Source organism: Argentina silus (assembly GCF_951799395.1).
Source record: "Argentina silus genome assembly, chromosome: Y".
Classification (NCBI taxonomy): domain Eukaryota; kingdom Metazoa; phylum Chordata; class Actinopteri; order Argentiniformes; family Argentinidae; genus Argentina; species Argentina silus.
Window position 1 is genome coordinate 35,258,145 of NC_139654.1, and position 27,170 is coordinate 35,285,314.

The 27,170-nt window shown below is 44.3% G+C and overlaps 2 protein-coding genes across 4 annotated transcripts in view; one reads left to right on the top strand and one right to left on the bottom strand.

Moving 5' to 3' along the window:
* The window catches only part of LOC310824226 (tyrosine-protein kinase BAZ1B-like), a 40,301-nt gene extending 37,624 nt beyond the window's left edge, over positions 1-2,677 (bottom strand). For both annotated transcript variants that reach the window (XM_083697055.1, XM_083697054.1), the window contains exon 1: positions 2,030-2,677. In XM_083697055.1, the coding sequence (XP_083553181.1) occupies positions 2,030-2,148 (119 nt within the window). In that variant the 5' untranslated portion in view covers positions 2,149-2,677. The remainder of the gene's footprint in view (positions 1-2,029) is intronic.
* An 11,955-nt stretch (positions 2,678-14,632) lies between these two features.
* Positions 14,633-20,450, top strand: LOC310823819 (DNA-directed RNA polymerase II subunit RPB4-like). 2 transcript variants are annotated; one of them, XM_083696691.1, is made up of 4 exons: positions 14,633-14,920; positions 17,105-17,285; positions 18,034-18,129; positions 20,359-20,450. In XM_083696691.1, exons 1-4 carry the CDS (start codon positions 14,845-14,847, stop codon positions 20,393-20,395), a joined length of 390 nt encoding a protein of 129 aa, XP_083552817.1. In that variant the 5' UTR covers positions 14,633-14,844; the 3' UTR covers positions 20,396-20,450. The 2 variants fall into 2 exon arrangements, with proteins under 2 accessions (XP_083552817.1, XP_083552816.1); XM_083696690.1 differs by lacking the exon at positions 20,359-20,450 and adding an exon at positions 19,070-20,334.
* Positions 20,451-27,170: the final 6,720 nt, after the last annotated feature.

Here is a 27,170-nt window from a genome sequence, read left to right on the forward strand (position 1 = left end):
TACTTTACATTTAGAATGAGAAAAGGTTATGGGCAAGGGCAGGATGTCGCTGGATGTCACCTGCCACAGAGTTGGACGTATTCTCGACTAACCCATCACAGTTGAACTTTACTCCAGATACTAAAATAAATCCTAATATCTCCGTTTCCACTGTACAGTGCCTCATGTATGACATTTTGCAACATGGGGGGGGGGGGGGGGAAATCACATTTCAAGCGCCCGCCGTTTTCAGGTAGTCATGACAACAATGAGAAAGGGTCGAGTCGTGGTGAGTGACATCATCTTCTATTCTTAAGAAAAATTGCGGTCTGGACAGGTCTGGTCTTCCCAACTGCCCCCAGCAGTTCAGAGTAACGCAGGACAAACTAATCAAGGTGAGGAAACGCCTAGGATGATGGCGCTCACCTTGATTAGTGTGCCCTTCGTTACGCCGAACTGCTGGGGGCAGTCGGGTAGACCGGGGCTCCTTTCCATTCCAAAAGAAATGTTTGCTTCAGTGCATTCCCTTTGCTTCACTCAAGGGGGGAAATCCCCATTTTACCAGGATCTAAGATGGCGGCAAACAGCAGGGCGATTCCATTTCGTTGTAAGCAAGAGAAGGGGGAATTCTGGCCCCTCCAAATATCCCCTTCACCAAGTGAACATAAAACATCCCTTCAGCACAAAGGGTATCCCACAGTTCATTACAATTCATTCAACACAGCCAAACAGCTGTTAGTGGTCTCCGTTTCAAACCATCTTTTGATGTACCCAGACAGGTATGAAACAGCGACCACGAAGGACTGAGTGAGGATAGGCTGAACAATCCCCTTCGCTCAGGTAGGGCTCACTCGACAGGAGGGAGCAAGGGAAGTGGATGTGTCATTTTGGAATGGAAAGGAGCCCAGACCTGTCCAGACTGCACTTTTTCTCGACAGTAGAAGATGATGATATGGTGTCACAAACCACGATTCAACACTTTGGTGTTGTTGTCCTGACTACCTCTAGATGGCGGGCGCTGGAAATGTGATTCTCCCACCCCTACGTTGCAAAATGTCAGTTCTCAAACGATAGGGACATTTGAAATAAGATACAGATCAATCATACATGGCCAGACATGGTTACTGTAGAGTGGAAACGTGTCAAGAAGACCGTCCAACCAGTGGCAGGTGACATGGAGTTGGATAATCCATGGAATCCATCGGCTCCTGAAGCAATGTTGTCAAACTTAGGTGGCACACCAGAACATTTTAGCTGTATGAATGGGGAAGACACCTCAAGATAATTCACTGAACTGCATGGCAATAAGACATTTAGTAAAGCAACCTGAACAAAGCTTAACAAAACGGCCATGGCCCATAATGCATGCTGTGTCAAACTTTCAGGCACCAGCTGCATTTGCCGTTGTGAAGTGAAAGTGATTAATATCAACACATTTAGTCACATCTCACGTTAGCTGGATCGCATAAAACTTATTTCAACAAGCCAGACATGACAGATTGTTTACCCAAGTTAAATCCGATATAATTACGAGCATGTGTCAGAACAAACTAGTAATCTGTAAAAGGGTAGCTCTGTCAGTAGATACGTTAGTGAGCTGGGCTAGCTCACTGAGTAGCTAATGTTGTGGAGCAGCAAACGTGCCACTACCGAGGCGTCATGACCATCATCTGAAGCAAGTGAAAAGTAATCAACCGTCCCAGTTTACGCAAAGCTAAACCAAATATAGCGCTTTTAGTTAGGTAGTCGTATTGCTTTTTACCTTATTCTAGCCAACTACCTTTAAAGAGAGACCACGGGACGGCGAAAAAATTGCTTGGCTTTAGGAAATAAAGTGACCGGCTTGCTAGCCAACCAAGTAAGCATACGACATGCAGGGAAACATTGTCAAAGCACCAGCGCAAATTCGATATAACGTTAGAAGCTGAATAACATGTATTAGATCATATTATAAGTGTGTGCCTAACAATTGTGCTTCGATAATGAGTTCGTTTGCAAGTTCACTAAAATGCCCAACTGAGTGTGCCTCTGCCATAATGTGAAAGGATACTCTTTGTTCCTGAAGGCCTCCTTGGTGTGTTCGATGATGAAGACTTCATTCTCTGGGCCTGGCGGCTCGGCTAGCGGCTTAACCAGCGGGTAGGGTTTCCGGCCCAGCAGTGGCGCCATTGTGAATGCGAGATAGCAGCGACGACGGCTTTAGAAATAAATCACCTCGCACAAAACTAGGCAAAATAAAGAGAATATGGCCTAAGCATGTAAAAATGATCACCAAGCACTGTCCACGTTCCCGGACCATTCACCCTGCTAGCAAGATAGTTTGCTAAATCCTCGTTGCAAAACAATAACAGATAGCATATCTTGCTACCAGCCACATCACATCCTAGTTCTGTTTGCTGGGGGTGCTGCCATGATTATTCAACAAGAACTAGTCAGAAAAGCAAACGTTGCGATGTAAATTGACTTTTCAGGTATTCGACGAAAACTTCTGCTAGTCCAAAAGGAGGATGGGTTGAGAGGCGATCTTCACAGGATTCTCGACCTCGAAGCAACAGCGGAGTCTTACTTTCTGCGTAATTGATTGTTCTCACTGTCACAGTTTTTGTTTAACGTTGTAATAAGTAAAATGCAACAACAGGAGGTTAATTCCTTGTTGAAAAAATGGCGGGAGTTCCTACTCCGCCGGTGTCGCGCTATATCCGACTCAGGTCGTACGCAGATGGCTCGGGTAGCGTTTGGGGGATCAGATGCTGCGCGTCTTGTCATTTCCGGGATATTGCGAAATAATCAGAATTATGTATTTAATGGATTTTTTTTCGGGTGCAATTTTCCTAGTATGCGTTTGTATTTAGGGATCGTAAATTAGTTGTAATTTAGTTAATATGCGTTTGTATTGAGCTAGCTTTATGTTATGTAGAGAGTCACTACACATTAAACATTAGGCAGCCATAAGCGCTATTCATCTCGATCGTTAAAATCAAATCACCCGAGTAAATTTCCACACTGTGACCATCATACACACTAGTTGCCTCTTGCTCAAACGCAGTCTGCGTGGCATGATAGAGATGTCCTCGCTCCATCACATGTGAGTTGCAGGGTTCAGTTCCTGCCAGCAGTGTGTTTTTGTTGGGATTTAAGTGATTTGATTTTAATGATCGAGTTGAACAGATGCTTATGGCTCGTGCCCAATTACGTAGGGTGTGCATATATTTTATCGATTTATTATTCTATGCGGACAATGGACTACCCCGACATGGTAGTTCGGGGATATGCAGAGTTGTTTCACTTAAAAGAAAATTGTGATAATAAATAAGAACATAATTACAGAAACTAGTGGCACTATCAGAAGTGATACAATGACTGTAGAGGGAGAGGAGAGGACTGGAGAAGGTTAGCGAACCTGGGCAGCCTCTCGGGCACGGAGCTCGTGCGGTCGATTCGGCGGAATCTGGAGGAGGTCATAAAAATGTTTCCCTCCACCCAAATAATCTGGTCCGACATCGGAAAGCGCAGGACCTGGTTGCGCCAGCAGGGTGTACCCATGCCCCTAATCGAAAGGACCAGGCGCTCTGTTAATATCTTAATGCTCCAGACAGAAATCGAAGCCAGCACCTAACGCGTAAAGGCCTCTACAAGCTTCTGCGTCACTTGTGCGACTAGTGTTCGCGCTGCGCAAAACTGTCGCAAGCATTCTGTAATTCATACTTCTCCGTAGCCTACGCGCAACCTGTGTGCAGTGGTGTCATTACTCTTCTGTACACTAGATGGCAATGTATTGACAAAGGTCGATAAATTAGCTTTTCGTGAACGCAAGGAATCCGGATCCGGAAGTTGAATCCGGCAAAACAAAAACAACAAATCACGAAGGAGTTGGTGGTAGCCACGCTAGCAGACTGTCTGAGCCACTTCGTGGAGAAATGGAACTTTTTTGATAATGCAGCTGCGGGCGATAGATGACGAGGAGGAAGAGCTGCTGCTTTTATATAGGAAAGAGTCTTGAATTGAACGAACGATTAATTCAATCTTCAATGATGCTAGCAAGCTACCGACAGCTACTAACTCGATGAACTATGAACTTCTATCGATCATTTATCTGTGACATAACATATTATCTGTCATTCCAACCATATATCTATCTAACCTTTCAACTGCCTAGCCATCATCCTTTCACCAGTCATTACTGCTTCACTCAGTATAACCCATGCAGATTAACCTCTTAATTGTTGATCTTTCTATACCTCCCCTCTCATCTATCCATCCTCTCTTTCATTATGCATTCATAAAAAGCTTTCTGATACCTATTAAACCTTTTAAATTATTACGTTTTGTGTAACTCCAAAAACGCATCTGGTTAATCAACCAACTCTACCCCTCTCTACCACTGAATCAACCAACTCTCCACCCACTCCACTGAAGTACCCCTGGCTCATCCTATCTATCTATCTAGAGTGGTAGAGAGGGGTAGAGTTGGTTGATTAACCGGATGAGTTTTGCAGAAAGGACCATGGGACCTACAACCCCCCCCCCCCCCTCCATGTCCTGTACACCAGGAGGTGTAGGACCAGAGCCTGCAGGATAATGAAGGACCCTCACCACCCGAATAATGGACTGTTCCAGCTGATGTGGTCAGGCAAACGCCTTCGCTGTCATGCAGCAAGAACAGAGCGGCTAAGACTGAGTTTCTTCCCCCATGCCATCAGGATCATCAATGACGACCCCACCAGTGCCCCCCTCAAGTCACTCACACACTCACTGACATCATAACACATACGCACACACATAATTACCCATTGCAGACTCATCTTTCACTGTAAATAACTATACTGACAACCTGTCAATGCCATTGTATATAGTAATTCCATTGTGTACATTGCTGTTTATACTGCTGTTTATATTCTATTTATTTTAAATTTATTGTTTGAACTCCTCTGTGGCACTGTCACTTTTGCATCTCACTGCATACTTGCACGTGACAAATAAAGAATCTTGAATCTTGAATCTATCTATTTTTCTATCTAACATTCTATCCATCCAACCAACCAACCAAACCATCTCTAACTTTATCCTATAAATACCATAATAAGACCATCTCACTTTCTTTCAACTACCCAGCAAATCTATCTATCAACACATCTTTAAGCCTTTTCCACTACCAAAATAAGACTTTGCAAGTTTCTTCTGGAACTTATTTTTCTAGTTCTTATTATTCAAATTGTTCAGATGTTTCGGTATGCTACTCCTCCTACAGCTTTTAAGCTATTTCCATCATTCCAATTTTAAAACGTGCAGAGAGGTCTAACTTGAGTTGCTTACGTTTATATTTTTCAAACTCATTATACTTTTACAAATATTCAGCTTAAACTGCTGAACACTGGAAAACGGATCATCATCTCTGGGCCCCTCCCTACCCACCAGAGGGGTGATGAGAGATGGTCCAGACTGTTCTCCCTTCACACCTGGCTACGAGGTTACTGTGCCTCCTTAGGGGTCACCTTTGTCAACAACTTTGACCTGTTCTGGGAGAGGCCCAGCCTACTGAAGTATGATGGCCTCCACCCAAACCGAAGAGGAGCCAGGTTGCTCTCTGACAACATGGCCTCCACCCAGGCATTGACATGCTGTAGAAAGTACCGCTGATCCATGCTCCCCAGGTCTCTATTCTAATAACACAGTTCATGTAAATGGATCTGGTAGTATTTTCTCCAAGGTAAATTCAGGCATCACTACCTCAGATCTGACTGTTTCATGTAATACCATGACATATGCCTGTAGTTCTAATGCAGAGTCTCCATCTCCAAGACCTATCCTCGACTTTTTCTACCCAATATACAGTGAAAAGCAAAGGCTCCAGACAAAATTGTAATTTTAGAAACCCAACTAATATTTTAACTGTACCTTGGTATATTCTACTACAACCAGACATATATTTAACTAACATGGTTCTACTGAATGTAGGAACTCTCACTACTAAGACCTTTACAATTAATGATTTTATCTTCGAAAAGAAATTAGACTTCCTGTTTCTTGTTGAAACCTGGCTCACCTCAGACAGTGCGGCTGTCCTTGTTGAGACCTGTCCCCCAAATTACAATTTCTTTCACTCAATTAGGCAGGGTAAACAAGGGGGTGGAATTACCACTATCTTCTCAAACAAATATAGTTATTTCTCAAACAAATATAGTACTCGGGTCAGTTTTGGTGATTTCTCCTCATTTGAGTATATTGCCTCGAAGGCTGAACCAACTATACTCCTACTAACATTGTACCACCCTCCTAAACTATGGGCAGGTTTTCTCAACCAGTTTTCTGAACTTATGTCGCTCATCATCACTAGTTATGATTGGATAATTGTAAATGGCGATTTCAATATCCATGTGAATAAGAAGTCTGATGCCAAAGCCATGAAGTTCCTTCATATTTTAGACAGCCAAGAGTTAAAGCAGCATGTTACTTACTACCCACAACCTTGGTAACACTCTTGATCTAGTCATCTCCAGAGGGATAAATGTCACTGATCTATTGGTGAACGATATTAATGTGTCCGATCATTATTGTGTATATTTTAATGTCCTATTAAATGCCTTAACAAGTCATCCTGAAACTACAATTAAAAGACGGCACCTGGACACTAGAGCAGAGCAGCAGTTTGCTGAGCTAGCAGATTCCATAGATCCAAATATTTTTAATCATTCTATTAACACAATGGTGGATGCCTTCAACAGTGAACTGGGTGTCATGCTTGACAGAGTAGCTTCTGTAAAGACTAAAAAAAGTATTGTAGCATGGAGTGACGCCTTGGATGAACAAAAATGTTGGTGACCTAAAAAGATCCTGTAGGAAAGCTGAAAGAACATGGAGGAAAACTTAGCTACAGGTTCACTGTGCCATTCTAAAAGGAAAAATTGCTAGTTATAATAAAACTGTTCGAAGTGAGAGAAGGGCCCACTTCTCTAAAATTATTACAGAGAATAGTGGAAAGTCTAGGGTTTTGTTCTCCACCATTGATAGACTACTAAATCCTACCCCCTTCAACACACTCAGTCAGGCATCTGCTTTGAAATGTGAAGAATTTGCAAGCTTCTTTAAAGACAAAGTCACCTCTATAAGGGCGGGCATTGCTAATACTGCTAATAAGTTTGGTGACACACCCAAAAACAGCCTCACAAAATTGAGATGTTTTAGCAATATTACTGTGGGGGGACATGCAGCGTTCGGCCTGTAGAGGGAGCTACAGGACCGTGGCCAGGGTTACGTCAGCGAGGCTCCGTTGCACACCTGTTGCAAATGAAGCCTCGTTGACTAGATGGTTTAAGATGTGTGTGCCTCGGCGTTCGAGAGGAGAGTGTTTGGAGGAGGCTGGAAAGCCAACGGAAGAAATCAACCATTTTTATAATAAACGGGACATTCCCTTACCACCACACTGCGTCCGCCTATCTGTGAGCAAGGGACTTGTTACAGTGGCGCCCAACGTGGGGCACAGTGAAGGCGGAAGAAAAGGAAATGGAGGCGTTAAGCGCGGCAATAGGAAGGATGGCCCTTGTACTGGAGCAGCAGGCCCACCTCCAGCAGGAGCACCAGGCCGCGGTGAGGGAGATGGCGACGGCAAGGGCTGAGGACCGTACCCTCCTCCTGGAGCTCGTCGGGGCCGGCGCCCGGGTCGGCACAAGGTCCCCCCAAGGTCCACCTCCAGAAAATGGGGGACCTGGACGACCCGGAGGCGTTCCTGGCGGTGTTTGAGGGGACGGCGAGGATCTCGGGGTGGCCGGACGGCGAGTGGGCATACCATCTGCTGCCCCTCCTGTCAGGTGAGGCACAGCAAGCTGCCCACAGCCTGCCAGCGGTCGCCCAGCGGGACTACCCGTCCCTGGCCCGGGCAAATCGAGACCGCCTGGGCCTCACGCCGGAGGAACACCGTCGCCGATTCCGGGCCCTGACGATGGAGGAGGGGAGCCGGCCCTTTGCCTACGCCCAGCGGCTGTGGGACAGCGCGCAGCGGTGGCTGGACCCAGGGAACAGCTCGGCGGAGGAGGTCGGGGACCGGGTGGTGTTGGAGCAATTCCTCACGGGGCTCCCGGCCCGGACCGCCGCCTGGGTCCGGTACCACCGGCCCCAGGATCTCGCGGCCGCCGTTACCTTGGCGGAGGACCATCTCTCCCTCCCGCCGCAGGAGCCCCGGCGACCAACGGCCCCCTGGCGTGGGGCCGGGGGTCCGGCGCCCGGAAGGAACCATGGTGCCGGAGGAGGAGAGACCGGCGCCCGCCCCGAGGACGAGATGGCAGGGGCAGGCATGTCGAGAACCAGCCTTGGCCCCACAGGAAGCACCCCGAGCGACAGGGGGGGTGTGTTGGCGATGCGGACGGCCGGGCCATGTACAGGCGGAGTGCCCAGTGAGGGAGGTGGGGCAGGTCATCCGCATCGGCGACATACCAGGCCCTCCCCCCGGACCAGGAGCGGCATATCCTGTTCCGGTAAGGATACAACATGATACGCACCAGGCGTTCTTGGATTCGGGCTGCATGCAGTCCATGATCCAGGAGCGCCTGGTTCGACCGGGGGCATTGTTAAAGGCATCGAGGGTGTTGGTGAAGTGTGTGCATGGGGACATTCACGAATATCCTGTGGTCGCGATCGAGATTCATTTTGAAGGGAAAAAGCATAGTGTACAGGCGGCGGTTAGCCCGCGCCTCACACATCCCCTTGTTCTGGGTGTAGATTGGGAGGGGTTTCCTCAAGCGGTAAAGCGGGCTACCGGGGTGCGTGCACGACAGAGAGGGAGGTGTGAGGCGTGTAATGTGCTCTGTGCTGAGGCGGCGCCTCGTGACACTGCCGAGGAGCCAGAGCCGGCGGGGGGGTCTCAACCCGAGATTTCCCCACCGAACTATCCGCTACTAGGTGACTTCTCCCTCGAGCAGTCTCGTGACGAGACCCTACGATCGGCCTATGACCAAGTGATAGCGATTGATGGTACTTTGTTACGGCCAGACACAGTACGCGCCCACCCCTATTTCGCGATTATCAGCGACAGGTTGTACCGAGTAAGTCGTGACTCACATAGCCAGGAGGAAGTAACCCAGTTGTTGGTTCCCCGTAGACGCCGGGAAATGGTCTTCCAGGCGGCTCATTTCAACCCCATGGCGGGCCATTTAGGGTATGATAAGACACTAAACCGTATAATGGCTCGATTTTATTGGCCGGGAATTCGGGCAGAGGTGCGTAGGTGGTGCGCTTCTTGTCGCGAATGTCAGTTGGTCAATCCCATCGCCATCGCCGCCTCTCCACGGCCCAAGACTAAAAAGGAGGTGAGGGCCTTCCTGGGGCTGGCTGGCTATTACCGGCAGTTCGTGCCGGGATTTTCAGAGCTGGCCAGTCCCTTGACGGACCTCACCCGGAAGGGTTCCCCGGATCCGGTCCAATGGTCGGGCCAGTGCCAGGGGCCGTTCGAGGCCCTTAAGGGCGCTCTTTGTGGAGAAACGTGATTTTGTGGAGAAAAGCGCCTGATTTTAACCTCCCTTTCTCCCTACAGACGGACGCGTCGGATAGAGGGCTGGGAGCAGTGCTGACCCAGCGCGTGGAGGGGGCTGACCGGCCGGTGCTGTACCTGAGCCGCAAACTATCGGAGAGGGAGGGCCGGTACAGCACGGTGGAGAAGGAGTGCCTCGCCATTAAGTGGGCGGTCGGCGCCCTCCGCTACTACCTGCTGGGTCGCGCTTTCACCCTCTATTCCAACCATGCTCCAGTGGCTCCACCGCATGAAGGATGTGAACGCGAGGATCACCCGGTGGTATCTCGCGTTGCAGCCCTTCAACTTTTCGGTCGTGCACAGACCGGGGGCGCAGATGGTCGTGGCAGACTTCCTCTCCCGTGCAGGGGGGGGGGAGTAGGCTGTCGGTCGTCGTGTCCCCGGCCTGTGTCGGGCGGTGGGGGTATGTGGGGGGACATGCAGCGTTCGGCCTGTAGAGGGAGCTACAGGACCGTGGCCAGGGTTACATCAGCGAGGCTCCGTTGCATTCGAGAGGAGAATGGCGACTGGAAAGTCGCCGAGTGTTTGGAGGAGGCTGGAAAGCCAACGGAAGAAATCATAACCATTTTTATAATAAACGGGACATTCCCTTACCACCACACTGCGTCCGCCTATCTGTGAGCAAGGGACTTGTTACAATTACACAATCTGAACTCAGCAAAATTGTAACTCAGACCTCAGCTCCTCAACATGTGCTCTGGATCCAGTCCCTAGTAAATTCCTCAAGAATGTATGTGATAGTTTGGCTCCCTCTATTCTTAAGATAATGAAGATCTCATTGGAAACAAGTATATTTCCTACTGTCTTTAAGACTGCTGTAGTGAAACCTCTACTTAAAAAGTCGAATGCAGATAATACTATCCTTAGTAATTACAGGCTTATATCTAACCCTACCCTTCATGAGCAAAGTACTTGAAAAAGTGGTTTGTAATCAGCTTAATACCTTCCCCAATGAAAACAGTATCCTAGAGAAATTCCAATCAGGTTTTAGATCCAATCACAGCACAGAAACAGCTTTAGTCAAAAATAGTAAATTATCTTAGACGTGCTACTGACTTAAACCAAGTGTCAATCCTTATTCTTTTAGATTTGAGTGCAGCATTCGACACCATTGATCATAACATTTTAATTCACCGCCTTGAGAAGTGGGTTGGTCTCTCTGATAGTGGTGGTGAACTGGTTTCAAACCTACATTACTGGGAGAGAATTTTACGATAGTCTTGTGGATTATGTGTCTGTAAAACATGACTTACCTTTCAGTGGAGCCCAAGGAAGCTGTCTTGGTCCCTTGCTATTTTCCCTGTATATGGTTCCATTAGGTAACATCATTAGTCAACATAATGTTAATTTCCACAACTACGCAGATGATACCCAACTTTTCATTTCTGTTGAGCCAACAAACCCAGACAGCCTTTGCTCCCTGACCGCCTGTTTGACCTGCATAAATCAGTGGATGAGTGACAACTTTTTAAAGCTGAATGAGGATAAAACAGAGATACTTTTACTTGGACCAAAATCAAAGAGAGACACCCTTTTTAGTAAGCTCGGGAGCCTAGCTCACCAGACCAAATCTCAAGTTAAAAGTCCAGGTGTCATTTTAGATTTGCATTTAAGTTTTAAACCCCATATTAGTAAAGTGACCTAGACAGCTTTCTTCCACCGGAGAAACGTTGCCAAAGTACAGCCATTTTTAACACAACAGGATGCTTAAAAACTAATTCATGCTTTTATCATTAGTAGGTTACACTACTGCAATGCACTTTTTACTGGTCTCCCAAAAAAGTCTATAAAGAAACATCACTCCTGTTTCAGCTGAACTGCACTGACTCCCTGTTTCTTTTTGAATTGATATTAAGGTCCTTTTAATGACCTACAAAGCTCTTAATGGCATGGCTAACCCTAACCCTAACCCTCTGTGTGTCCCAGGTTGGGCGCCAATGTAACAATGTTCGTAACACACAGAGGCAGACGCAGTGTTGGGATGCGGGAATGGTCGTTTATTTGCTCTATTGTTTGGACTTTCCAGTCTTTGGCTTTCCAGCCCTTCCTCCCGAAAGCAGAGGCACACACATCTTAAACCCTTTCGTCAACGAGGCTTCATTCGCAACAGGTGCGCAACACAGCCTCGCTTCCGTAACCCTGGCCACGGCCCTGTAGCTCCCTCTACAGGCCGAACGCTGCATGTCCCCCCACATACATACTCTGACTTTTTAATATCCTATCAACCACAAAAAGCCCTTAGATCCTCCAATGTTGGTCTTTTAATCGTGCCCAAAGTACTCCACAAACAAAGCGGGGAAGCTGCTTTTATGTATTATGCACCAAAATTGTGGAACGCCCTATCCATGTATATCAAACAGGCAGGCTCTGTGGACATTTTTTAAAAAGAGCTTAAAACATACCTTTACTGGAAGGCTTTTAGCTAACCCATTTTTAGCTTGTGCTTTATCCCCTAAACAAGTTTTTATTTTATGAAATGTATTTCTACTAATTTGTTTTAATTTATTTTCATCTATGCTGTTATATATATTTGTTCTTGCCATATTTATTTGTTCTTGTTTTAAAGCTTCAAATGTAAAGCACTTTGAGCTGCATTTTCTGTATGAAAGGTGCTACAAAAATAAAGTTTATTATTATTATTCTAAATAATAATAATTATTATAATAAAATAAAATAAAAACTCCTATTTTTTTAACATGGTGAAATACGTGACTGTTGTTGCTACGCTACCTGATGCAGTGCCTTAACTGGCAAGGTAGCAAGCAACTATATGCTAACACGTACTTCGTCGGCATGTATATGCTAATAACAGAGTAGCTTGCTTAAAAGGGAGAAACTTCATCTGTCTATCTACAATATCTATCTATATAATCTACTCTCATCTATCGAACAGTATCTATCAGCTATCAATTCATCCATCCAACCAACCAACAAACCAACCAACCATTCATCCATCCACCCAACCCACAAATCAAACCATATTTAACTGTGTCCGCTACTAAAATAAGACTCTCACTTTCTTTCAACTACCCAGCAAATCTATCCAGTCCAAGTCCAAACCATCTTTAAACTTTTTTCTACTACCAAAATAATATTTTTCTAGTTATTAGTGATTGCTTTATTACTACTTTATTATATTGTGTTGTTGATTTATTGATTATTGATTGTTATTGTACGAGGAGCTAGATTCAAAAAGCATTTCACTATCACTTATGGCTGTATGCGATGTACAGTGCCTTCGGAAAGTATTCAGACCCCTTCACTTTTTCCACATTTTCTTGTGTTATAGACTCAATTTAAAATGGATTAATTTAAAAGAATTTGCCATCAATCCACACACAATACCCCAGAATGGCAAAGCGAAAACTGGTTTTTAGACATTTCTGTAAATGTATTAAAATTGAAATACAGAAATACCTCATGTACATAAGTATTCAGACCCTTTGCTATGAAAAATGTCATCAACAAATCATTCAATAAGTTGAATTGAGGGGCGCTGGTGTAGCACACTAATGCGCTTACCACGTAATCGCAGGGGTTCCTGGTTCGATTCCGACCCTTGCATGTCATCCCTCCTCTCTCTCCCATCCTTCCTGTCAATCTCTACTGTCTCTATCCCAATAAAGCAGAAATGCCCTAAAAACATATTTAAAAATAAATAAATAATAATAATAAGTTGAATTGAGTCCATCTTAATGCAAGGATAATAGTTCATGTAATTTTGGAATTAATATGTTTGTTTTTATAGGGTCTCTGATTTGCATAGGAATCAATTACATACAAGAGTGATTTGTTGATGACATTTTTGCATTTTAGCAAAGGTTTAGAAAAGAGTGTCATAGCAAAGGGTTTGTATACTTATGTACATGAGGTATTTCTGTATTTCGATTTGAATAAATTTACTGAAATTTCAAAAAACGTGTTTTCGCTTTGTCATTCTGGGGTATTGTGTTTGATTTTGATTTTTTTTTTAATTGAGTCCATTTTAAATTGAGTCACAACAAAATGTGAAAAAAGTGAAGGGGTCTGAATACTTTCCAAAGGCATATGACCAATCAATATGACCAATCAAATTTGATTTGATTTGATTTTGATTTACAGGCCTGGCAGAGCATCACCAGAGAAGACACCCAGCATCTGGTGGGGTCAATGGATCGCAGACTCAGGCAGTTATTGCATGGAAAGGATTGTCGACCAAATACAAACATGAGTGCTTAATTTGGACATTTGAGAAATCTGTCCCATCACTTTTGGGTACCCTGAAAAAGGGGGACTATGTATAAAAAGTGTGGTAATTGAAACCAATATGTACACAAATACTATCAAATAAAAGCTATGTTTTAACCTTGTATTAATTGTTTGATTTCAAATCCAAACTGTTTCGAGTGTAGAGCCAAAAGAAGAAAAAATGCTTCACTGTCCCATTACTTACGCAGGGTACTGTAAGTGGTGTCGCGAGCTGTGGAGGTTTGAGGAGGCGTTGTTTTCGATGCTAAGTACTGACAACCCAGACTGTCTGTCTTGAGACATGGTGCTTCTAAGGTAGTTTTTGATTAATTTCAGTTTTGAAAATAATCTCTGCACAGGAATGGTTACAAAGAGCTTGAATGCCGTAACAACATTGGGGAAACTGAGCAGAAGGGAGTGATGCTTCAAATGCAGCAGTTCTGCAAGATCTTTAATTAAACCTCTATCATTCTCCTTAATTGGAAATTAAAAAGTTCTATTAAGGACTCACAATTAAAGATTGTCAAAATGATTATAAGTGGAATACATTTTTTAATTGCTTGTGGGCCCCCAGAGCTTGTTTTTATAAACCAAAACCATGTTGTCACTGCCATGTTTTCAAGCCGTGCAGTCAGAATTGTATTACATTGTCCAACTTGAGACCGCACAGATGCACTACTCCCGCCTGTTTCGCCTGGCTTCTCGTCGGTTTGACTTTTCTACTCAAACTTGACCAATGTAAGCATCTCGTAAATCAACTCTCGCACGCTTTCCAATGTTTTTTGTCGTCGGATATCCTCCAACCGCAAGGTTGCGCCCAAGATCCTTGTCTCAGTTCAAGGGCTAACAACGCGCTAATCAGTGTAGCACAGAAGAAGAAGCACGTGCTATGTTTTTTGTTGGCAAGCTAAAGAGACTGATAACGTCTCTGAGCAAATCTTCCGAATATCTGACATTATGGCCATATGTTTTTTGTGTGTTAGCACAGCAGCCGTATAAAAAGTTATAAGGCGTTTGATATAGCCAAACAATTTACTGTGTGTTGTGATAATCGTCTGGGTAACAAGTTTAGAGATAATTAACTGTAACTAACGCGTTAGCTGGGTAGCTTAACATCCATGGCTTCAGGTGGTTCAGCGCCAGCGCATGTCGGCGATGTTGAGGAGGATGCTTCACAGCTACTTTTCCCGAAAGGTTTGTGTCTACTTAACGTAACAAACCAGCTATATTTTGTTCCATATCTAGCTCGATCGAATACCAACAATGCTGCTAGTGGCAGCCAGAGTGTTGTATAAGGTCGGATTCTATAAAGCCATGTTTACACTGCTGATCCGCCATAAAAAGCCATCACAGGCTTGCCGCTATAATACGCTGGTAAAGTGAATGCACCATAATCAAAGAATACCATGACAACGAAGCTGTCTGGGGACAAACATTGCAAGTTTGTATTGGAAGCTCCATATGATACTAGTAAATAAAGCTTTTCTTTTTTTTTGCGTAATAAAATGTGATATTCGAGACATGTATACTGGTATAAGTAACGTGACCAGTCGCTAATGTAGCTGAAAAACGATGCTGTGATGATGGGAAAAGCGAAATAATCAATACTAAGTCAATTTTATTATGGTGGGATCAAGTTAGACAGCCAAATATCAGCATTGTCATGTCAGTGTTACAGGGCTGCGCGTTTGTTTAGGTGTCTCCATAGCTGAGCTTTGTTCTGTGGACGACAATAGTGGAACTCCCCCACTTAGCTCGGGTGAATGTAAATGAGGATTTCTTCAAAATAAAAGCGCCCACGTTAAACTTGTTTTAAGCATTTAGAAATACTAAATATAAATAAAGGAACCACAAATTATATGTAACTACATCTGGGAATAAACATGGAATCCTCTCAATGTATTATTTGTGTTTTTAAGGGTTTGTATTTCTTCTAATATCCAAATTTCCCTGATGAAAGACTGTTGCACTGCATAGGGGACACATAATGGATACTTTTCCAAGGCTAAACATGATTTGTACTACCACTGTACTCAGCAATACTAGTATACATAAAGTGAGTTTCAACCATGAGGGTTGCCATACAAAGTATTCTTGGCCCTTTACTGTGTCCCAACAGTTAAACGTGCCTAGTCTCGATTGCATAGGGGACACAAAATGGACTGTACAGAAAATATTTTCCAAGGCTAAACATGATTTTTATTACCGCTGTACTCAGCAACACTTCTGAAACCAGAAGTCTTATTGTCGGAATGTGCCGGTTATTGTCGTTGAACTTTTTGATTGATCAGGTTCTACTCCAGATACTTGAATACATCCCAATATTTACGGTTCCACTCTATAGTAATCATATCTGGCCATGACGTTGATCTGTATCTTCTTCCAATCGTTTGAGAACAAACATTTTGCAACGTCAGGTAGTCCCCCAGAAATTCGGAGTAACCAAGGGTAGAAGACCACTCAACTCTGTGTCAGTAGACATGGAGTTGGATAATCCAGCAAGTGTCTCCAGTGACTTTCCACTTCACTAAGCGTATTATAAAAACAACAAAGACATCCTATTTCTGCGATTTAAGACGGCATAACGTCTTTCTACACAAAAACTAACCGCGCGAAACAATGTATCTCGCTCACACACTGATGTAGGAAGCTGATGTTGCGATTGCACTTGTTCTTCAAAGGTAAACAAACAACTCAAAATACAACTTGTAGTACAATAGAGGCGTAGGAGAGATGGCTAGAGTAAAAGGTGCCCGTGACGCATATTTCCCCTGATATTCGCCGTTTCTGACTAGCTTGTTGGGGTGACGCACATCCAAGCGCATAATGGTTACCATGACATTTAAGCCTGCGCTGTAGCGTCTTTAATTTTTTAATTTCCACTTCCGCCGTAGATTGAAGACCCATCTCTTCAGGCTACATCGTAACTGTCCCTCCTAATGACCTCTTCACCCCCACTACCCCCCTGTACAAGTTTCTCTCCTGTTAATAATAATTAAAAAAAAAGCATTCTAGCATTGTGACTGCCTATGGCCCCTAGTCTGAGCATTGATTACTTTATCTTATGATGACTGATGGATAGATGATTCACTTATTTAAACAAATGTATTTGTTGTAAGTCGCTTTGGATAAAGGCGTCGGCTAAATGCCGTAAATGTAAATATGACAAAATGCTGATATAGAGGTGTCTATGGTACCAGGGGTTGAGGTGGTTCAGAGACTTTTTTTAGGACGGCTTGTCACCTCCATAGAATTATGTGACGGTACAGTGCCGTCTCTGTGCTGCCATAACTTCTCAGTGTAAAGATAGCTTAAGAGTGGATTCTGTGCCACTCTGGTGACCGCATGCTTTATCTCCTGCTCATTACTTCATTTCAGAGTTTGAGAATGCAGAGACACTTCTCAACTCCGAAGTGCACATGCTTCTGGAGCACCGAAAGCATCAGAACGAGAGTGCTGAGGATGAACAAGAGCTGTCAGAAGTGTTTATGAAGACTCTCAACTATACCGCACGTTTTAGCAGATTCAAGAACCGAGAGACTATCGCAAGTGTTCGCAGGTCAGTGATATCACACTAGCCTCTTGTGTTTATGATACAGCTATAATAATACAAATTAATAAAAATACAAACAGTTTATATTCATAACCAAAACACAGTGAGGACATTACCCTGTTTTTTGTTTATTTAAACCCATAAACAAATGAGTGTAGCAATAGTCAAGTGCTTTTTAGTTATATTATCATGGCATGCATTTGTTGGAACTGCAACCCGAGGCTTCACACTCTGGTTGCACAAAAATACATAGACAAAAACAGAAAAACATACCGCCGCACTTGGAATAAAACCTGCTTCAAGATATCCTACTTGTTTGTTGTGTTGTTCAGGATGGCTAATGCAAGTGCACTTTCCCCTCAAATTGCATACCAAAATAAGAGTCTTCCACTTCACGCGTTGTTGGAAGAATGATTTGTCTTGTGCAAAACTCATAATTTGGTATGCAACTTGCGCTTACATTAGCCGACAACCGGAATACACCACTGCCACAGGGAAACACGGATACAACATAACTTCTGGTGAGTATTTCGAAAAAATAACAAGTCAGATATTTTGAAGCAGGTTTTTATTCAGCATTAGAGTGCGGCAGTGTCTTTCTGTTTTCGTCCATGCATTTTTATTTTCAGTTGCAACGAGGCATGCATGTGCTCCACTTTGGTTGGTGGCCAGTTCTTTGATGGTGCAGTGTGCACAAATGGCTTTGACTCTTGTCTGGTCACTGAAATGGTTCACTATTGTGTGTCCCATACAGCTTACTCTTGCAGAAGAAGCTGCACAAGTTTGAGCTGGCAAGTTTGGCCAATCTTTGTCCTGAAGCAGCGGAGGAGGCAAAAGCCCTCATTCCGAGGTAAGTCCTGCTTAAGTGACACACTAATGGCACTTTTCCACCTGAGACTGGGTCCCACTCCAGACTTTTTTTGGGCCCAAGCACTGGTGGGTTTTTTTGGTGCGTTGCTTTTCCACCACCCAGGGTGATTCTGAGGACTTGGGGATAGCAGGGAGGAGCAGATCTGTCAATAATTTTCATGTTTTTCTCCAGCGAATTTCTTAGTAACATGACTTTGAAACTAGCGAAGGTGTTGTGTGGTTGAATGTGAGGCATTTATTTGCCGATTGGAAATGTACACGAAAACTAGCACAGATTGCTTAGTTATCCATGCAACCAGATGAGCCAGTCACATTTCCCATTAAATTAAACAGGTGTTTACCTGCAGCTGAGCAAACTTAATAGTGCATATAAATGCTTCTAAATGTGACTTCAAACCAAAGTAACTAATGGTTTATATCGTGTTTTGATGCTATTGTAACATAACAAGTAGCAGTCCCATAGACTAGCCTAGCCAAACAATGGGAAGGCGCAGTACACATCGCACGCCTACCCCAAGTCTCAAAAAGTCCTCAAGGTCCCAGGTCAGGGTAGGACCTTGGGGCCATGGCCCTGGGCTTTTTTTGGGCCATTCTCGGATGGAAACACAAAAGTCTGAGGCTTTGAACCAAGTACCGGTGCCAAAAGTGACAGTGGAAAAGCACCATAAGTCATCATACACCGTTTTTATTGTTTTGGGTAGTCATTGGTAACAGCAGTTGGTCCTTGACCAGGACACGAAGCATAAACTGGTTTATTATGCATGCACAAAATATTGTATTGTTTTGGGTATTGAACTGACTCCAGTCCCCCAGGACCATGGTGCGATCATGCATTCAAGATCGATTGTACATAATTTCCCTTGAACAATAGTAATTGCGCAAGTAATTGGAATTAAAGCTTTGCTCTTCCCTCGTTACAGTTTAGAGGGACGTTTTGAAGATGAGGAGCTGCAGCAGGTTCTGGATGATATTCAGACCAAGAGAAGCTTCCAGTATTGAGAGCAATTCCTTCTTGGGCCAAATGTATTTCAGGAATTGTGAGAATATGCTGGGTACTAGTACCAATCTAGGACATCCTCGACCCAGAATGGGTACCAGAAGATATGGCATGCATTTTTTATAAGGGGTTGCTGTGCTGCTGTAGGCTTTTTGAGTATTCAGGATTAGAAAGTTTTGCTAAATTGACTAAAATGCAGTCATTCTAAATTTGCCCTTCCATGTAGTAGGAATTTGCGTCACACGATTAAGTAAATTCCGATTTCAGTCCCACAATTCAATGGAATTCGAAATTGAACCAATTGCGGTGAACAACATAGTCAGTATACTCTAAATAGTGTGTGCTATTGTCGGTGTATAGTGAATACTTTAAGTAAGTTGTAGGTATTCTGAATGTTCGGACATGGATGGCTAGGACCAGATTAGGATGACAAAAGAATTACATTCCTTACAAATAAACTATCCATTTTAGGTTTGAAAACAAATTTGTGATATAATTATTCTGTTTTAAAATGGATAATATTGATTTATCATAACATTTGTTTCTTTTTAGAATTTTTATTTTTCATCCGTGGTGACCGAGGGCCCTCTATTGACACCATGCAACGGTCTGACACATTAACAAGAATAAAACTGGCATCATACAAATCCATAGTCTGTATGTTTTATTAAAGCCCCACCACATAAAGTTGAGGGATGGGGGTTGGAGAAACACCACTCTCAAATTCATAAACAGAACTCTGGATGCAAGGACTGAGAACAACATGGAGAACACATAATTGGAAGCGATACAGTGTGGAGTAAATTGGTGCCTATATTTAGGGTTATGATAGTTGTACAGTCACTTACATTGGTCTGGTTCATTATCTGTTGACATTTTAAGTGGTATGTAGAACTAGCCCAAAAGTCTCCCCACGAAAACAGAGACAAGAAGAACATCTCTCAGTTGTATTATATGGAACTATTGCTGACAATAGATGAAAATAATGGTAGGTTTTGATCATTTTCTAAGGAAACATGTTGGTGGAAAACATGCTCCCACATGTCTATACATTGCCCTCCATAAGCATTGGAAAGAGGAAGCATTTTGTCGTCTTTTAGCTCTATGCTCCAACAGTTTGGATTTGAAATCAAACAATTTGAAATCAAAAATATGGGGTCAAAGTAGAGATTCTCAGCTTTAATTCAATGTTTGTTTTTCTTTTCTTTTCAGATTGGGGTCACCATTTACAAAGTACAACATTTTTTAAACATACCCCTATTTCAGGGCTCCAGAAGTATTGAGAAAAAAATCATATAATGTCCAAATAAAGTACTTATGTTTAGTATTTGGTCGACAATCCTTTGTATGCAATAACTGCCTCAAGTCTGCGACCCACTGATCCCACCAGTATATTCTCTGCCAGACCTGTACTTGTTTTTTTTCTTGTACAGTTGTTTGTTTTTAGGTCTTTTTGCCTAAAATCTTATCAGGAAATGAAATGCATTTTCAATTGGATTTAAATCTGAAGATTGACCAGCCAAGAACTTCCCACTTTTTGGCCCTGAAGATCTCCCTAGTTGCTATGGCAGTATGTTTGGGGTCATTGTCTTACTGCACCATCCAATGAATTTGGAGGCATTTGCTTGTACTTGAGCAGACAAGATGTTTCTGTACACTTCAGAATACATTCTGCTGCTGCTGTCAGCAGTAACATCAATTAAAACAAGTTAGCCAGTTCTTGTCTTGGCAGCTATTGTCGAAAGTCTGGCCCTCCCCCGACCTGCATCTCCACCTGAGCATGCCACTCAGAACTTCAGAAGGGGGCTTCGGCGCTTAAACCATGGCAGGCTCCCTTATGGACGAGCGGGGATGGCGGTGTCATGTGGGTACTGGAGGATTCCGGATGGAGCGCCCAGGCGTGGGGGGCTGGCTCCATCTAGTGTCCTCAGGCTAGAAGTGTCCGGGGAAGCTGAGAGCTCGGCTCAGGGGATGATTCAGGATGGGATTAAAGAAGAGGTTGTTGAGGAAGATGGTGATGTCAGTGTCTCTCCTGGGGACCTCCCTGTGACGGTTCCCGCTCCCGCTCCGCTCTCTGAGGAGGGGCAGGTGGGGTCGGGGGTGGCGGATGGGGGTGTACCTACGGAGGCTGTGGCTACGGAGGAATATGTTGTAGGGCTCCTTTGTGACATGGATTACCTGCTGGATTTTGATGCTGAGAGTATGTACTACTAACACACTGAAACATAATCCGCCAAAACATACTATATAGTACTGATGGTATGTGCTACTAACACACTGAAATATAACCAGCACAGAAGCCCATTATATACTACTGATGTTATGTACTACTAATATGCTAAAGTATAACCAGCAAAACATATTATATCCTACTAGTGATATGTACTACTAAGGTACTGAATGTCTAATGGCAAGAAATACTATTCAGACATAAAACTGAACAAATAACTTGGGGTTGATTTGTGTTGAAAGGACGTTTTGCCTGTTTTATGATTTGAAGGATGAAACTGATCTGTCTAACTATGTGTAACAAATAAAGTTGAAATGTAATAAATTGGAAAGGGAAGGAGAGAAAGGGGAATTAAGTCAAAGTTGGGAGAGGTTTGGGTTGAGTCCAGAAGGCAGTGGGTTCCGATAAATTAATAGTCAAGGATGACCCAGAGGGGGGGGGGGGGGGGGGGTGTAAGGAGGAACTGTAAATATCAAGGGGAGCTAGAAGCTTTGTTCACGTGAAACAGAGGAGGAGGTTCAGAGGAGCTCATGAAGGGGCAGGGTTATACAAAACTGGTTGTTTGGTGTATTTTTATGGGCATTTTCCACAGATCTCCCAGGAGGACGGATCCCTGTAGAGACCAGGAGGTCTAGCCCAATTGGGGTTCCACGACCAAAATCCTCTCTGGAGAGAGTTTTCGAATCGGAAAACCCAGTCTGAATTGCTGTTAGTATCAGAAGTAAGCTCACTCTTTTGGCTACCTATATTCAGCGGAAGGGATTGCTAGGGGTTGAGTGACCACTTCACTTGAACTTGGAGGTGGGCCATTGTAGATCCTTGGCTGAGGGTACAGTGCTGCTTCGGAGAAATCGGCCGGGCTGATAGAGGATTCGAGGGTATTTCGGCAGTGGCCACTGTCGATACTGTACGGAGCCTCTCTAAGTTATTATAAGTTAGACAGACTAGGGACAGGCAGAGCGAGACTTTTTTCCAGTATTTGGTTTTATTTCCTTTAACTCTTCTGGAAATGCCGGTCGCCGTTGTGAGAGCTCCGCAGAGGATGTGCGTTTTTTTAGCTTTCATGTGTTTTCTAAATTCTCTCATTGTGAGAAACTCACTGGCACTGATATCCTACGACGAGGACACACTTCTATATGTAAATTACAACAAGACCAAGTATTTTGGATAATTATTCTATCGACACGGTGTGGCCGGCGGAGATCAGAAGGACCCCCCACGATAACAACAATGGGAGCGTGCCAAAAAAGAGGAGGAAACACCGGGGAAAGCGGGGAGGCATTCGGAATCGGCTGAGAGCTCAGGCCCACCGTCCACCTCTGCCTAGCATACTTCTTGCTAATGTCCAGTCTCTGGAGAACAAGATGGATGATCTCAGGGCGAGGATTACTTTCCAGCGAGACGTAAGAGACTGTAACATCCTTTGTCTAACAGAGACATGGCTTACCTCGTTGGTACCGGACCGAGTCATCTGCCCTTCCGAGTCCTTCTCTGTTTTCCGGGCGGATAGAACGGAGGAGTCCGGCAAATCCAAGGGTGGTGGAGTTTGTTTCATGACCAACAACAACTGGTGTAACCCTATCAACGTAACAACGCTTTCTCAGACCTGCTCGGCGGACCTGGAGCATCTGACCATCTCATGCCGCCCATTCTACCTTCCCCGGGAGTTCAGCTCAATCATCATCACAGCCGTCTACATTCCACCACAGGCCAACACAGAGGCAGCGCTATCGACCCTACATGATACGCTGTGCCGGCATCAGAGCACCACCCTGAGGTGGCGATGATAGTAACAGGTGATTTCAATCGGGCTAACCTAAAAAAAGTGATGCCAAACTTCCGTCAACACATCAAGTGTGCCACCAGGGGAGATAGAACTTTGGACCATTGTTATACTCAGTTTAAGAATGGGTACAAAGCTGTTTCCCACCCTCCCTTTGGGAAATCAGACCACTGCGCCATTCTGTTGATGCCTGTTTACAAACAGAGGATCCAACAGGTAGCGGTTGAGAAGAGGGAGGGAAAGCGGTGGTCCGACCAATCAGAGGCCGCGTTACAAGACGCGCTGAGTGACGTCGACTGGGATATGTTTCAATCAAGTTCCAGCGATGTCAGCGAGTTTACAGAGACTGTCTTGGACTTCATCTCTACATTAGCCGATAACATCGTACCAACTACAACGGTAAAGATCTACCCCAACCAGAAACCCTGGGTCGACAGTTCCATCCGTGCCGCTCTGAGGGCTCGCACCGCCGCTTACAACTCCGGGCTGGCATCCGGCAGCATGGAGGAGTATAAAGCGGAGTCCTACAAACTGCAGAGGGCGGTGAAAGCCTCCAAGAGGAGATATGCAGACAGAATGCAGGCGCAGATGGAGAACAACGACACCAGGGGCCTATGGCGAGGACTACGATCTATTACGGATTACCGCCACACACCCCCCTCAACCGGAAGTGCAGATGCCTCCCTAGCCGAAGACCTGAACTCTTTTTATGCACGGTTTGAGGCTGGCAACACCACCACTAGCGCGCCAGCTAACAATAACAACATCAGAGTGCTGGCTAGCGCGGCTGATGGGAGTTCACATGCTAGGGCAGAGCAAGCACTCTCCGTGACGGAACACGATGTGAGGAGGGCTCTGCTGAAGGTGAACACTAGGAAAGCTGCTGGCCCGGATGGCATTCCGGGGAGAGTACTTAAGACCTGTGCTAACCGGCTAGCTCCTGTGTTCACTACCATATTCAACTTATCTTTGGCAAATTCAGTAGTTCCCACCTGTTTTAAAAGATCCTCCATCGTCCCTGTGCCCAAGATCACCTCCCCAGCCTGCTTAAATGACTATAGACCCGTGGCTCTAACCTCAGTGGTCATGAAGTGCTTTGAGAGGCTGATTAACCCATTTGTGCCGGATGCTGCGCGACGCAACATTGCATCTACCGCTGGTTGCTGCGTTGCGCAACTCTGAATTGTCTTGTTGATTTTTTAAAACCACGTGAGCACCCAAATGTCGTGTGGTTCGCCGAAAATCAATCAGACATACACGTGCGTTTAAAAAATCTACAATAAACGCACGTGTATGTCTGATTGATTTACGTGATTTTCGGCGAACCACACGACATTTGGGTGCTCACGTGGTTTTAAAAAATCAACAAGACCCACCTCATGTGTATTTGAACCAATGACAGTGCATTATATGCTGCACTCATGAAAATTACGACAAATCAAAAATGCTGCGCCACGCAGCAACCGGCGGTAGATTCAAAGTTGCGCAATGCAGCAACCGGCGGTAGATGCAATGTTGCGTCGCGCGGCATTCGGCACAAATGGGTTAAGGAATACATCTGCTCCTCCGACCCTGTACCCACTGCAGTTCGCATATAGACCAAACAGATCTATGGACGATGCAGTTTCCCAGGTCCTCCACACCACTCTCTCTCACCTTGACAGTCAGAAGGGGGGCTATGTGAGAATGCTGTTTATAGACTACAGCTCAGCGTTCAATATCATAAGTCCCCACCAGACTGGCTGATAAGATTGGTTTAGGACTGAACATTCCCCTGTGTGCCTGGATCCTGGACTTTCTGACAGCCAGGCCACAGGTGGTCAGGGTGGGTAGACACACCTCCAGCTCACTCATACTGAGCACAGGGTCCCCCCAGGGCTGCGTCCTTAGTCCCCTCCTCTACTCCCTGTACACCCACGACTGTGTGGCTAAGTCCAGCGAAAACTCCATCATTAAGTTTGCGGACGACACAGTCGTGATGGGGCTGATCTCAGACAACAATGAGAAAGGCTACCTGGACGAGGTGGCGGACCTGTCACTCTGGTGTCAGGAGAATAGCCTCATCCTGAATGTCTCCAAGACAAAAGAGCTGATTGTGGACTTCGGGAGAGCACAACAACTAAGGGCCTACACACCGCTGGACATCGGTGGGACTGCTGTGGACAGGGTGAGCAGTTTTAAATACCTGGGAGTCCACATCTCAGAAGACCTGACCTGGACTACCCACATCAGTTCACTGGTGGGAAAGGCAAGGCAACGCCTGTTCCATCTCAGGCAGCTGAGGAAATTCAAAGTCTCCCGGAGGATCCTTCAGTCCTTCTACTCTGGAGCTGTGGAGAGCATCCTGGCTGGCAACATCACCGGCTGGTACGGTAACAGCATGGCCCAGGACAGGCGAGCTCAAGACAGGCGTGCAGCAAGAACAGAGAGGCTAAGGCTGAGTTTCTTCCCCCACGCCATCAGAATCATCAACGATGACCCCACCAGTGCCCCCCTCAAGTCACTCACACACTCACTGACATCATAACACATATGCACACACACAATCATCCATCTGCTGTTTATATTGCTTACTGCTTATACTGTCCATACTGTATATTTTTTTGTACTTCTATTTTTATTTTATTCTATTTTAAAACTATTGTATTGTTGCACTACTCTGTGGCACTGTCACTTTTGCATTTCACTGTATACTTGTATGCACGTGACAAATAAAGAATCTTGAATCTTTGGTAAGTCCTTTTAGTCCGATCTATTTACTTTCACTTTAATTTATTGGATTTTACTTTACTCACTTTAGTATTACAATTTTGTTATATTTTGTTAAACTATTTTACTCTCTTACTGTAGCATTACAATACTCATATGTATACCTTATTTTACTCTTAATTACTATGATTACTTTGAAAAGATTTGATTTCTTTGATTTCGATAATTTCTTGAATTCCTTTGATTTCTTTTTTACCGCGTGGGTTTACTTTAATTACTTTGCATCTTCTATTTTTATTATTTTTTCCTTAAACATTTCTTTTTACTCGGAGATTGGGAATCCCTCGGCAGAATCGCTTTTTCGATATCTTTTCTTTCTTTTTACTTGAAGTTCGGGAACTGTCGGAGTCCCTCGGCTGAGGGGGGCGGTGATGGACCAGAGTGAGCCAACGGGAGAATTTGTAACCCTCGGTATTTAGACTTACATTAACTACTTTTCATCTTCTTTTGTATTTTTATTATTTTTCCATCAAATCACTTCATTGATATCTTGTATTATGCTGCTGTCATGCTTAATGCTTGAATAAAGAACAACTCTGCAAACCAAGGAAAAGTTTTAGTGGATTTATACCTTGTACTTATGTTAGAAATTATTTTTATAAAAACAGTTCATTATTGCTATAAAAAATACAGTACTGCAGTGTGTTAAATTTACTAATGTGATGGCCTGTTGATAAATGAGAGATGAATCAAGCATTAGTTCCATGGTACATTGGATTAATACATGAAGAGGTAAGGGTCAGGTCATCAAGATAGATGCTGCAACACACACATAACATAAGAATGATGTAATGGAAAAATATTAGGCTAGGAAAGGACAAATCAGAGTAGGTGTATGTTTTCTTCAGCAGGTCAACTCGTTCCCCAGAGGGAACGGACCGGCGATATCTCTACCTGGAACGGATCGAGTGTCAGGGGCTAGGACTAGCCTAAAACACCAACGAGAGGAGAGCCAAGTCTAAACCGCGGCTCCTCCCCAACCAAATAGCCAATCATAATCATTCTGTTTACTGTAAAATGATTTGTTTGACATATTGAATGTATCCATTTTTGGAAGGTTGGTTACAGATTAACAGCTTGCTGACTGTGATTTTCTTCGCCAAAAGTGGTCCTTGTACAAGCCTAGAATTCTGACATATAAATAAATAGCTAAAAGTAAGAAGTAGTTTGTCTTCTCCTTCAAATAAAGAACACGTTTTCCCACAAATTTGGTGACGTCCCGACGTGATTTGAAGAGAAGAA